The sequence below is a fragment of the Chelon labrosus genome, assembly GCF_963514085.1.
Source record: "Chelon labrosus genome assembly, chromosome: 15".
In the NCBI taxonomy this organism is placed as follows: Eukaryota; Metazoa; Chordata; class Actinopteri; order Mugiliformes; family Mugilidae; genus Chelon; species Chelon labrosus.
In genome coordinates, this window is record NC_140348.1 from 12,244,739 (window position 1) to 12,259,460 (window position 14,722).

The following is a 14,722-nucleotide window of genomic DNA, read 5'->3' on the forward strand; positions in this document are numbered from 1 at the left end:
AATCATGATAATAATTGATAATAATAACGTTGTCAGTACATGTCATGGACCACTGAGCCAGGTTTAGTCATTAATGGTCTAGTCACAGCCCCACTGTCACGAGATGGCAACTGTCTTTCCTCACATCTGCTCATAACTGCTTCAGTTCAGATGTTTGACATTAAATCATCTCTGTATGCGTTAAAAACTGAATGTTTTAAACATATTTCTCCTTGAATTGGATCATTCAGAAGTCGTGCAGTATTAGGAAACTCTGGGATCTTCATAAACCTTTCTCACGGCATACATTTTGACTTAAGGGTTTACTGATAATGGCTGCATTCAGCTTCGGTTAGATCCTTTTGTGGATGCTGAATTACTGCCATCAACAATACACCTGTGTTTATAACGTCTCAGTGTGCTTTCTCTGCTGTGACAATCGAATTAACTTCAGGTAATAAAATCAGCCCAACGTCAACCTTGGAGTTCAATAACTGTAACATCAGTAATCATTTTATTACCCGTACACATGTAAATCTGTTGAACGCTTTGTTTCTTAGCCCGCAATCTCCGCTGGTTGCCTGGAAACCACTGGCATGTGGTTGCGAAACTCAACACATATAACACAAGAGGGCGACACAACTGCTGAATATTCTCACTCAAGCTAGGAAAGCGATTAAGCAGATTTGTCAGACGTCAACTATTCCTTCATGGTAGTGTTAAGTGTGTCTTAGCACCCCACAGTGGTTGTTACTGGTATTGTTCAAACTAAAGCCTCTGCTAACTCGTTCATTTAATTCTTTTAACTGTCCAACTGCAACATCCTTTATTATTTAGTTACGTTGTTAAAAACAGCATAAAAATAGTATATATTATTATTATTTTTTTTTACATAATTGTTATTAATCAACTTCAGTCTTTAACACAAATACGAAATTTAATACATTTTTTGGAATTTTAACCTTTTATATGCCAGTGTTAATAGCATTCAGAATATATTCGTGTTTTTTTTATATATGAAAAATCTGTGATGCCATCACAAGCACTGACATATAACGGGTTAAAATTCTATATTTAGTTACTCAATACTTTTTAGGTAAAAAAAAAAGTACAGAAACATTAACATATAATATTCTTAAGCTGCTTTTAAAGCGGACATTTTTTGTCCCTTAATGGCATTTTAATTTTAATTTGTACTAAATTAACAAGTGATATGGGGAGCTGATCATAATCAGTAATCAAAGGCAACTTTTATCTGCAGGTTAAGCACATTATGTCAAAAAAAAGAAAAAGAGGGCCAGAATTTCAGTAGCTGTAATGACCCAGGTTGTCCGACAGGTGTCAGTGTTGAACAACAACAATAAGGCGCTGCAGCAGGGACAGGAAGTCTGACAAATGACACACATACTATACCTCTGATGTTTGTCTTGACACATTGATTTCAGTGACATTAGGGCATTAATTGGCTACTACGCAGGAAGAAGAACCTTCATTTTATTATCTTTTTCTTCTTCATTTATCTTCATACAGCATGTGCGGTGTATCCGCCAGATGTTTGTAGTTCATCATGGTGACTTTTCGGTGGCTTTGTATAGAAAGCTGTGAGACATTTTAAACTGAAAAGTCAAAGAGAGATTGAAATGAATACCACGTCTTGTAAACAGTCATACAGGAACTTTTATTTGGCTCTGATTTCATCTCTTTGTTTGAATTGTATCCTGAAACCTTGAGTCTGGCTTACAAGGCTGTCGAAAATCCCGCTTTCACCGCCCGCTGTAAATGGGGCACGTCCTCGAAGCAGTTCTTACATTACTGTGCTTTAAAAAAAGAACTAAAAAGGAAAACAAAATGGTAACTGACATACAATATTTACACTTTACAGTGGCTTTTAAACAATATAATAAAACACAGCACATTTACAAATGGCATTAACATTTAACAGCTAATCGACAGATACCAAGTATTTTCCAGCAGAGAGCAAGTACTCTGACTGTTGAACACCTCTTCCAAAATAAGAAAAAAGCATTACTTGCACATGTATGTACACAAACATCATTCAGGTTTGCAGGGTGTTTCTGACTTCAATCCTATCGCAGTGGTGAAAAGACGAGAACTGCATTTGGATACACCGCAAATACAAAATGCACTATTGAAAGTGAGCACTGACACGGGAGAAGGGACTGTGGTGGAGTTAAAAGCAGAATCCCCCCACTTTTCATAACAGCAAGTCAACATATAACATCAAGAAAACTTCAAGTGCAACGCCAGGATCTGTATCTAATGCAGTGAATGCATGAATAATCTGAAGAACAGCGAAGCCGTACAAAATCCAAAAGGAATGTTGTGACAAAAAAAATAAAAAAAATAAAATAAGAGACAGGACGGATAGGGTAAAACATTTCGTCAGACACGGTCGAGGAGGAGCTTGGAAAGCCCTCAGCGCTGAAGTCATCCAGGCTGGCTCGCACACTCGAGGACAAAGTGAGCATGAATGTTAAACATACAAACACCAGCATTAATGCAGAATTATTTGGTGTTGGTGTAATTCTCTGGAACACAATCAGTCTGTCAGATCTGTTGACGCTCTGCAGAGCTCGCCAGCATCAGCAGAACATGTCCAACGCATACCCAGAGCAGTATGTCAGAGGCGGTCTGAAAAGTGTGAAAAGTACTTTGCCTGTTTGTTCTGTAAAAGTGAACTTATAAGGAATAAAGGAGCCTGATGGTGAGATTGTAAAATGATCTGATTAATCTCACAACAAAAACGCAGCCTGAGGCTTTAATAGGAATTAAGTATTTTCCATCCAGCTTTTAAATGATTAATTTAGCAAACTGGTTTTGGAAACAAATCTTTTGATTAATATATATATTTTGTAGCATTGCGATAGCAAGGATATAGAGGATGTATTTGGTAATGAATACATCATAAAACTAACTGGATAAACGCACCACAAGCTGCACTGAACACTCGTGCTCTGTATCCCAATATCCAAGTCCAAAAACAAAGTGTTTTCTTATGCTTTTATAATTCAAGCAACTCCACTGGTTATAAAAAAGATCATAAAGTTCAGCATTTCATTTGAGAAAAAAGTATAAAAATGCAAAAGAAATGACACCGGGCTTCCTTCTATTCTAAGATTTTCCTTGCGGGGGGAAAAAAAAGCTCAGTCTGTGCACAAACCGCTAATATCGAAGTTAAATAGTTAAATAGATAAATAGTTCATTGGTACCTGAGTGAGGACAACAAAGCACCTTTTAGAGGCGTACCACCGAGCTCCCTTTCACCAGAAAAACTCTGCGACACTTCCGAACGTCCGGAGGGTTTTACAGAGTCTCAGCAGCTAGTGCAAATCGAGAAAGCGCCCGTCTTTTGGTGGGAGATCTACTCGTCCATGATGTAGAGAGCTCAGCAGTCCTTGGGAGTCTTTGGTGGTCTGTAGGGCAACGCCGGCGCAGGTCTGAAACACATGAAGAAGCACAAATACATACCTCATTATTAAATGCAATCAGCATCGCGACAAGGCAGTTAAGATTCACGGTAAAGGTTGCGCTAAAGAAAATGTTACCCTGAGCTAAAAACTGAGCTAAAACAAAGGCAACTGGACTTGTTTAAGTGCTCCTCAAAGACGTTTCATTACTCATCAAAGTGGCCTCTCTTCAGATCAGATGTGAATGATTAGGAAGAAGTTCAGCAGATATTCTTGGAAGCAAACACGGCCATTCAGACAGTCATTAATTTGACTGCAGCTTAACACGTTCTCTTCATGTCATGTTTATCTAAAAATCATGACGGTAAGTCTGGCGTACCGGAGCAATGTCCCTGTAACACTTCCAACTGTGCAAATCTCTGAAGGGAACGCTGTTGGATTAATGTGAAAGCAACATCTGCACAAGGTAAGACAAAGATTTACATTAAATGCTTGTTTGCCGTATGAAGAGACTTAAACATCACTTCTGTTAAGTACAGCAAAAACAAAAAAAGCGGTTTAACAAAGGAACACGAAACACTGAAAACAAGCCAAGTTTTCAATATGTGGTGCAGGACCAAAAAAAAAAAAAAAAGCTGAAAAAGGAACTCATACAGCTACAATAATAATCTGAGCAGCACTCCCAGTACAATACTTTAGATGAGACCTGACATTCTGAGACTGGTGGGTAAGAAGAAGGGATGAGCGACCCTCACGCTCACGACGATCATTAGTTTTTAATGGAAAAATAACATGGCATTCGTTAGAGATGTCTTTACATAAAAGTCCTATTATGTGTGAATAAAGCTGAATAAATCCTTTACAGATAAATGAGGTCAACCAGTGATGTATGAAGCAATTACTTCCAGTGTCCTCGATGACAAAAATAGGTTTAATAACAAGATTTGTCATCCCGCTGTCCTGAACCGACACACGGCTGAATGGTGTAACGCATTACACACGATCCCTGGCTTCCAGAAGTGGAACTGCATTTACTTTGACAAATACACCAAAGTCTGTTCATAATTCTTGACATTTTACATGTTTCTTCGCTAAATATCGGAGACGGACGCCGGTTGTTAGCAATTTCCAGGTCTTTTTAATTGATTTACAATCCAGCAAGTTCCTCTTGAACTTTCCCATCATGATGAACTGACCTGCTGGGTAAAGGGATGTTGGGCGGAGGCCTGGGCACAGTGGGGATGGGTATCGGCCGAGGTCCGGTCCCGTGGTACCCCGCCGCCGCCGCCGCCACCGCCGTGGCACTGTGACCCAGCCGAGAGCTCCTCCCTAGAGGGTCTGCAGGCAGAGGTTTCTGGGGCGGACTGGGCTTCTCAAAGTCCTGGAAAGGAAAATACAGTAAGAGGTAAAAATTCAGTCCGTGTCTCATCTTGAAACAGTGTACGGAAACCTGAATAATACAACACGCCACCTTCTAACTCTTTTTTAATTATAGATTGGTTGTGTGGCAGCGATCCGGACACAAAAGTGGACCCGTTTCACTAGAGGGCACTGTGTTATCAGTCTCTGGATTCCCACGGCTAACACGAGATGAATCTTAAACCGCCTTGCCTCCGCCACCTCTGTGGCAGTGCCGTGTGAGTGTAGAAGGTTATCTGGATGAGGTGCCATCATGTGTTACTAATCTACAGCGAGGAGGTGATAAATATCTGTTACCAGCTGCCCGGGCTACCGACACACATATGTGCACCCAACCTCGCCTTCACCACAACACACACACACACACTCACAGAGGAATACACTGAAGCAATGTGCACTGAGATTTTTTTTCCACATCATGCAGGAAGGTTTAAATCATTCATGTATTCAGTGAGTTTGTCACATCAACACATGCTTATAAACCTGAGCTGCAGCAAGAGGTGGAGAGCTCAAACACAGCGATGTGACATAGATGCAAAGGTCTGCATGAAGAAATCCCTGTCCACATGCTTTCTGTGGTTTGGGAAACCTTAAGTACACACCAATCAGGCATAACATTATGACCACATTCCCCCTTGTGCCTACAAAACAGTTGTGACTCATCAGAGAATGGACATGGACCTTCTGAGGGTGTCCTGTGGTGTTTGGAAACAGAATGTTGTTAGTGGGGGTCTTTGGATCCTATGGGTTGAGGGGAGGGTCCTCTGTGGATCCTCCCACAGATACTTGATTAGTTTGGGATCTAGTGAATTTGGAGGCCAGGTCAACACCTGTTTTTCATGTTTTTTGGCTGCTGCCATCAAGGAGTGTCATTGCTATGGGGTGGGGGTATCTGGTCTGGTCTGGTCTAGGTGGGTGGTGCATGTCTAAGTAACATCCACATGAATGCCAGGTCCAAAAGTTTCCCAGCAGAACATTGTATTGTCAGAAGATGGTCAGTGTTATTTACTTTACTTCTCCTGTTCCTGTTCTGTCCTGAACATTCATATTTTATATAAATCACAACAGTGCTTTAAACTGTAAGAGGAAGATACTTTCATGTTTCAGTATCACTGTGCCCCATATATGGTCCACAGAGAAATGGTTTGTGTGGGAGAACAAGCCTGCACAGGCCGTGACCCCAGCCCTGATCAACCAACACTGAGACCTTAATGTCCAGCATCAGTGACTAAATGGATAAAAATCACTACAGACAGGCTTCTAAATCTTGTGGAGACTTTTACTCTCCCACAGTTTGATCATATGAGTATCCCTCTCCTCACTCATTCAAAAACCCACTCTTTCTCTCCCCGCTTCTATAATCAGCTGACTGTGGGAGTTTCCGGTTTAACCATTTAGATTTTCGCCATCTGAATCAACCAGTCATGTCCCTGTCGTTAGATTTAAACACGTCGGATGTAATTTCCAAACAGCTACGACCCTTCACAACTGGGGTCCAGGTCGAGCCCCCAGAGTCCCCTCCTCAACCCACGCAGAGCTCCAGCGCTCTCTTCGTCTCATCACCACCAGTTTAGACTCCCGGGACGGTTTCCTCTACTAAGCACAGCCTTACCCTCTCTCCATCAAAATCTATGACATCTCATCTCTATTATTCACTCAGAACAAGTGTCTCCTGACTGAAACAGTATAGATTAGTTGTACTGTTCGGGTTAAAAACTCAGGGCAGAAGCTTTTGTTCTTGATTAAATCATGATTGTTTTGGTCTATAAAATGCACAATCCCCTTTAAAAATACACAACCATCCAACCAGTACAGTAAACACTGACATCTGAGCAGCCACAGTTAGTATGCTTTCAGTTTCTTTTTGCTTTATGGATGACTTTCAGTTAGTCAGAAGCTGTTAGAACAAAAAAAGCAACGTTTTATCACGTCATATAATATTAATTAATCAAGCTGCGCCGCAGTTGAGAAATAAACTGAGAGAGAAATCGACTCAAGAATGTGCTCTGCAGATATCCGCCCAAAGCCGTTCACATCCAGTTACAAACAAGAAATGCCCCAAAGAGGTTAAAACGTTATGCTTTAATCAGATTTAGCTCCGTTAATGGCATTTAAGGTCTGCTTTACTTTAAATCTGCTTCCCTGTCCCATGTGGAGAACGTTCTTGTGAAGAGTTTGAGGGTAATAAAACGTACACAGTGGGATGTTTCTGTGATTCCATTAGAGGAATCTGCGTGAGTCTTAACTGAAACTAACAAAGTATTTCACAGACTTCCACATACGGCGCACCGCTCGCTGTGATCTTTATACTTTAAGTGCACTTTCCCTCCTGGCAAACTCCTACATATCGAAGCTTAGATGAAGAGTAGCTCCAGCGGTTTTTAAAGAAGGGGAAAATAAAGATGTAAATGGACAGATGCATCCACTCAAATGCAAGAGTAATCCAGGACCCATGTGCATTCTAATGCCACTCTTGGCAGAAAACCTCACGCTGTAACTGAGGTCTTGGTGTCTTAATTCAAAATGAAGTATTGCACTGTCCTCTGCAGCTTGAGGGAGATCTATGAGCCTTGGGCTTACAAGCACCTTTCAAAACCCGCCAGGGGAACTGAAAAATGCACGGTCATCTTGCCAAAAACAAAACAATTTCTCTAAGTTCTTAAGAATATGACATTTTGGAAAGGCCCGATTTCCATTCCTCAGCACGGTGGTGCTGCGGTCTGTTTTTAGAGCGAGCCTATTTGCTTCATATTTATTCGACTCTACAGGTATCTGATATCTGTTTTCCCTTCAGCCGAACAAGATAATAACAAACAGGTCTGTTTTGTGAAAATGTTCTGCTCCAGCACGGATTTATTTTCATCGTAATAAATGCAAGACGGACTTTATTCCCCTGGAAACACCTTGATACTAATGGGGTGCAGTCAGCACGACGACAAACGCGGCGAGGGAAGAAAAAAATAAAAAAGCCATTTATAACGAGACATATTGGCACAGACAGCAGGTGAGGTTGTGTCAAGGCATACAATAGGCTCGTAATACTTTCTCTTTAAGGATTGATGTCCTGTACGTCCTTGCTGGCCTGCTATTAAATCTCGACTGAATCCTCTCCCCCGGTTCTGACCTACACGTGACGTCTCGACGCGCTCCATCTGCTTGACCGCAGCGAATTGAGTTTGCGGATATTAGCTGGGTTTCAATGTTTTGGCAGGCGGCGAGAAGGCAATTTACACAGCAAACAGTGACATTTTTAGCTAAAGTACATCTTTGGTTGGCACAAGTTTATTGCAATCACGGGTAAAATGACACCACATAAAACATCCAGTGGTGGTGTTTCTGCTGCGGTGATGGAATAAGTTTTAAATAAATTTGAAAACAATATAGAATATTAGTAAGAAACAATAAAACTGTTCAAATGGATTCATATACTGTATATAGTTATGTGATTACGGTGTTAGGCCCCTCCAGCGGTTTGCTAAATGAAGCTAATTTGTCTTGAGATGATTAATGGCGGAGAAAAATAAGTTTGGCTACAAAACTCTGTCTTGAATTTCTTCTGATCTTTGTTTTTTGTGACCATTCATTTTATTTTTCTGGACCGCAAACATCGATTTAAATAGAAGCATCAGAGGTCAAATTGCTCCTTTTGACCTGCTAACAATTCAGACACATGTGAAATGTGACTCGAGCAGTCACAAGCCAAAAACTGCTGGGAAGTATATAAGCTACATACTTAACTCCAAGACCGTCACGGTGCGGCTACACATCTGGGAATATGTTATGTTCTTTCTCCAGTAGGAAGAAAAATGTCCTCTCACAAAGCTAACGTCTTCCTATTTTTCTTAAAAAAACAAAGCAGCACACATCTGCAAATTTGCCGCGCACCCCGCCGCGGCTCACTGAGTGTCGACGTCCAGCGCAGCCCTCCCCGCCGCGCCGGTACAGGAACAGGCCCGGGATTTGGATCCACCGCCAGAGCAGACAGATGGATTTACTATCTCCACTGCATCCAATACTGCCGACTCAGCAGAAAGCTGCGCCTTACTCAGGAGTTGGGTCACATGGCAGGAGACAGATTGAATTTCGCTGTCGATATGTGGGCAAGCGAACCGACTGCAGTGCAGAAATGCAGCAAGTTCCGGTACTCCGCTCCAACCTTTTTAAAAATCACCGTACAGGTGGCCGTGCAAGTTTTAGACCATTAACTGCGATTTGCATACATTTTACATCGCTGCAGATGAAGTTTAAGGGGCACGTAGGCTTTTCAGATTGATTCTGCTTTCCAGTCTGCTGGTTTATGATCATTTTAAGATGGTATGAAAGCCATCAGACAAAAATCTACACTTGTAATCCATCATGGTGAAACTTTCTCCTACTTAATTTATTACTTATATAGTATATTTCTGTCATGTGGCATTTTTAGAAACACTTAATCGGTGTGTTCAAGCAATGTTTGACTTTAAAATCCACTTTTATAATACAGATGTAATCTGAGCACAATATCCAAAGCTGTTCTGGGGTTTGTACCAAATGACTGTCCTCAGTAGATGGAGTCTGCTTAGGAATCACTAACTGTATGTTTAAATAAAGGATTTAACTTAAGGACAAAATAACCAAGGTCAAAAACAAACTTTTCAAACTCTGTTTTTAACCCAGCATGCATGAGGTGGCTTTAAATTGCCTAGAAAAATGAGTTTTGTCAGTTTAGGCAACCTTCACCTGCTGAGAAAGTTTTTTTTTTTCCTCCAGGTGACTCAAATCTAATATGTCAGAATGTCCTTAAACGCCACGGATTCTCTGCAAGCTTCAGGTCTCAGCAGATTATTTTCACCCTTTTCTAAAATGAAACTGATGGTTGTTGCTAGATATTACAGAAAATCAATGCAGAAACTTGGGGTACGGTTAAGAAAATACTCAAGCGTAATGTACAGTAAAATACACACAGCTTGACTGTAATGGACCATGCCATATACTGTATATGCTACATTAAAGCTGTGGTTAAAAAAAAAGAAGCATTAATGTATTCTGGAGTCACATCACTGCAGAGGTTTAATTAAAGCATTCATCAATGGTTTTGGAAAACAAACCTGGTCCGCTGGGTACGAGGGCTGATGGCGCGGCAGACTGAGAAAGGGTGGCACTCGAGGCGGCGAGAGCGAGGCGTGGGCCGCCAGGACTCTATGGTGAGCGGGCAGAGGAGGCAGGGTGGGCTGGCCCACGCTCAGGGACACCGGCATGGGCTGGCTGATGTGCAGGGGCTGGTAGAGGGGCAGTCTGCGCAGGCTGTGAGAGTGGAAGTTGTGCGGAGGGAGAAGAGGCTCTGCGCTCAGGAGCGACGACTGAGGAGAGGACGAGAGGAAGTTATTTGCCATACGTTACGGTGAGCCGTGACAGTTTCATAGTGATCCAGCATGAACAATAACAGCACCCTGACGCTGAAACACCTGCAACATATATAACAGATTATGTGAAAGAAAAACACATCCCATTGTCTCTGCCTAAGACAATCTACTGTTGCTGAAACAGTTTAAGATTTAAATTTATTATTTTTTAATCACAGATTTTTACATGAATAAATAATTTAAAGTGTTTGTTTAAGGCTGTATAGGCGTGAGTCTCATATCAGTGTCATTAGATTTAAAAGTTATGGTATTAGTAATAGTATTTTCTTAATTATTTGACAAATACATCAATCAGAATAAAAATACTACACGAAACCATCTCAACAGACTGACCCAGGTGCCAGCGGGTGTAAGTTTATCCCTGAGTGGATCCAAGCAGACTCATTAGCAGCTCTGATTAAGGGCCGCATATCATCAGAGGAGAAAATTTATCTGTTGGAGTGTTTGCATCTGTTTGGGCCGACCACACCTTTTCTCTGATGCGCTCTATATCCCGACACCCAGATGAAGTGATTATTAGATTTACCAAACAAATTATTTGCTGATTGTTTGAAATCTGGTCCACTGTAACGATTGCCAAAACCTGTCACACATGAGCCTCCTTCATTTCTAAGCAGACAGGTGGGAGTCCTGGGCTTTTAAAACTCTTGTGGGATTGTTCCGGGTCGAAAAGCCTTATTGCTTTTGACAACAGTAAGGTAAACGAACTCCACGACAGGGTTAGAAAGCCCGTAAGTCCCACTGTCTGATATGTTTAGAACTGAAGAAGCCTTTTGGGTGAGAGGTGCAAGCAAGCAGGTCCATTTGCTTTGTCTTAAATACTTAGATAAACAATGTCCTGGATGACCAAGCGCCTTCATCGACGGATTACTGAATAGCTTGAGATGTGCAGTGGACGCATTAAAAGAAAAACTCTGGTCATAAACGTCTCGATGGTGTGAAAAAGCTGACGTCGAAATCGATCATAAAACATTATTAGATGTGACGTCGTGAACAGATGTTAGAGCGCCGCTCCAGAACAAACCAATAACGCCTAAAATGGCCAGAAAGGATTTGGCTGCTGAACAACACACACACACACACACACACACACACACAATGCAGATGTATCCAAAGAGAACTGGTGCAATGCCGGCGGACATCTGGACATTGATTGCTGAAGGAGTCACAACGATAAGAGCGGACGGTCTGTTTTAAACTCTGCTGTGTAGTATACTACAAAAGATAAACTGGATGAACTTTTCCACTCAGTTAAGACTTTAGATAGAACTTTAACGCGCGGCTGCTTCAGATACAGGTGAGCGCAAACACCAATCAGATCCACACGCTCCCACTCATGCATATAAATGAATTTATTTTGTCACACAAACTCAAATGATAGGTAATCTCACTGTGCTTATCGTTTCCAGCAAACAAATCAAAACCTATTTTCTTCCGCCGCCTGAATCAATCAGCTCTGCTCCCCTCTCATAAAAGATTTCTTTCTTTTTTTTTTTTTATATCACAAACAAACATTGAAGTGGCTCAAATAACAACATCCTGAGTCTCATTTAAATGGAATAATCTCTCAATTAAAGTTTCTCTGCGTCTTGTCAACAATAGCATTGTAATTAATATTTATCGGAGAGAGGGAGATATAGTGAGGCTGAATCAATTACCAGGCTCGCTGTCATCTTGTTTTGTCAACAAGCCAGGAACCATGACGAAGGGCTCCACCAAAATGTCATTAAGTAGGACTCAAATGGTGTGTACACCAACACACACACACACACACCGCAGGTTCTTTGAGAGATACAATAAGACGCAGGGACTCACCTTATAAATGTTGGATGCAGAGGGTTTGGGTGGAGGCTTGCGCTGGGGTGTGGGTCGGTACATGGACTCAGTCCTGATGGGGCTAGTTGGCCTGTTGGCCTCCACAGATCTAAGAGCAAAACAAAAGTACTTAGAGGATCATTTCACATTCATTAAGATACATTTCTGGTATGTTCACATATAGTAGGAAAATGTTTCAAACATATTCTCTCCGTCTATTTAAAATGTTGCTTGTCTCAACTCATCTGTCAACACAATGTCACCCAACAACAGTAGTAGATTCCTGATGAGGCAGATTAGATTAGAGAGCCAGAGCTTAAAGTTATTGAGCATAAACATTAATCAAGACTCAAATGTTCTCGAAATGTGTTTTCTCTGAACTCTAACTTTGATTCTTGCTCATTTTGTCATTAATAATTAAGGTAACAATAGAGCTCCAGTAGCTGATGTCACCCTGCACCGGCAATCACAGCACGATCCCTCAAGAAACGGGTTTCGCTTGTGTAACAATCACTTACATCAGGTACAGAATCCAGCGTTTTCCAAGTGTAATGTCTTGTTTATTTAGCATGTTTTTAACACGAAGTCCAACAGATTTCTTTTCATAAAAGAAAGTCAGGCTAATGTTTATAACGTGCATTACAAAGGGTTGTTGCTCATTCAGCACTAAAACTACTAGAAAGAAACGCGGGATTAAACAGTTACTTGTTAGTTGCTTTACTGTCATGAACCTCCTTTGAAGAAGAAAAATTCTTCTGTGTATGCTTTCAGTGACTCTCTGGAGTAGGACGAAGGAAAGTTAATGAGGTAGTTATATATGTGTCTGGATACTACAGGTCAGGAACATTATCCGCGCAGGCTGTTTAAATGCTTGAAAAAAGCACACCTGGGGCATGATAAGGGTCCGTGATGTATAATCTGTTGAGTTTTGCCTTGTACTGGTCGATTTCTATCTGTTTAAAGTGCGCAGTAAACTCTGAGTGTGTGTGAAATCAGCGCTGGCGCCATTCATTTTTGCTCAGAGTTTTCCTGCCAATATGGCGATGTGAACAAAAAAAGTCACGTTTAGCCCGGAGCTCTAACCAGATGCGTTCTTAAATGTGCATTAACCTTTCAATATGAAAAGAAAACTTCTGTCCAACTGTTGAATATAAGTCCAATAGTCACCCAGTTTTAGCTCAGTTTTTTGGTTTCCTCCAACTCTGAAAAGATACATCTGGCTTTCTAGCCACTAAATATTCCACTACAGTTTAATTAGCTTGTTTCTCACTACGTCTATCTGCTGTTTGACAATTAGAAGGTGCTACTGTGGATTTTAGGACTTTATGGTTTAAAAAAAAAAAAAAGCACAGTTTTAAGTAGAGGTCTTCCTTGATATTTGAAATAGTAAAGTAAAAAATCATTTCAGTACCAGTTACCAGTGTTTTCCAGAGCTTCTAGTAAACCTCAGACAAACTCCACCCAGTTAAGATGATTTTGTCAAAATGCAGTTGGAGGTTATATTGTGGTCATACAGTATAGTGTCAGTATATTAATTGCATGAGCGACAGAAAACAGGCCCTTTGATTCATGAATTATTTTTAGTAATTTCTTATAAAGTAACGAGCATGTCTTTGAAAATAAAAGCAGAGTGTCTACTAATTAAAAAGTTCATTGTTAGAAACAGGAAAAAATTGTTTTCTATAAGAAAATGGAGATTTTAATGACAAGCAACGGAATAAAATTACAAATAAACAATTATACAGGAGATCTGGGAGTAACACTTTTAATTGGCTAATCTAAATTTCTTAGTTTTTAATCTGCCTCACACAAAGCCGATCGTTTCTGTTTTCTTTTTTGGGGTTTACCTGAGTTTCTCCAATGTGCTCTTCTTACTGGTGAAGAGCAGGCGCAGCAGAGTCTTCCTCTTCAGGAAGATGACTACTGTAGCTACCAGAAGGCTGACCAGGGTAACCAGGACTGCCACAGTGATGAGCACACTGTCGGCTGATGCCACATATGACAACACGCACATTAATACACACACACGCACATCTACAGCACAGAACGATGACAGGACATAATGAAGACCGTTACAGCTAGGCCACGGTCAGCAACACAGTTCACATTTCTCTGCTCTTTACTCTTTTTTTTTTGTTTTTAAATGTGCGGTTTGTACGGTGTAATGTATTGCTGAGTGCAACGGGAGCTGTGCTGTTCTTGGAAAGTTTTACTCAAGTCCAAACTACACATCAATCCAGGACTGACTCTGCAAGAAAGAGATGTACAAGGCGCAGCTGGTGGAGCTGCTTGTTCTTGTGTTTTTCTGAGTTAGTGTTGTTGTCTCGCTGTCTACATGAGTGAGGACAGAGATTAAATCATCCGCACTACCTGCCAGTCTCATTGGCCCGCTGTCGATGCTCCCGCCAAAGCCGGCTTTCTCACAGAACGGAGGGGCCCAGTGTGCTTCACAGTGGCAGTTCTTCTTGTTGTTGCACACCTGTGAACAAGGTAGTTTGACTGTATATTATTTTTTTTTTCCTTCAGCAAAATATAATAAACCACCACCTCTCATTCTGTTTGCATTTCAACAGGAGAGGACCGTGGATGTGTAGGTGTGTGCATTCTAAGATTTATAATAGATTAAACATGTGCACGGCAGAGTCTATCCTGCACAGCCTCAGGTTTCCAGTGCAAAAG

General features: G+C 41.1%; 1 protein-coding gene across 1 annotated transcript in view; it reads right to left on the reverse strand.

Annotated features, from left to right (window-relative positions):
* Positions 1 to 1,193: 1,193 nt before the first annotated feature.
* Positions 1,194 to 14,722, reverse strand: part of adam12b (ADAM metallopeptidase domain 12b) — a gene marked incomplete at its 5' end in the record, with an annotated part of 44,204 nt that continues 30,675 nt past the window's right edge. The window contains 6 exons of the mRNA XM_084561073.1: positions 1,194 to 3,437; positions 4,604 to 4,788; positions 9,914 to 10,165; positions 12,044 to 12,152; positions 13,891 to 14,029; positions 14,414 to 14,522. Of these exons, the coding sequence (XP_084417199.1) occupies positions 3,386 to 3,437; positions 4,604 to 4,788; positions 9,914 to 10,165; positions 12,044 to 12,152; positions 13,891 to 14,029; positions 14,414 to 14,522 (846 nt within the window). The 3' untranslated portion in view covers positions 1,194 to 3,385. The remainder of the gene's footprint in view (positions 3,438 to 4,603; positions 4,789 to 9,913; positions 10,166 to 12,043; positions 12,153 to 13,890; positions 14,030 to 14,413; positions 14,523 to 14,722) is intronic.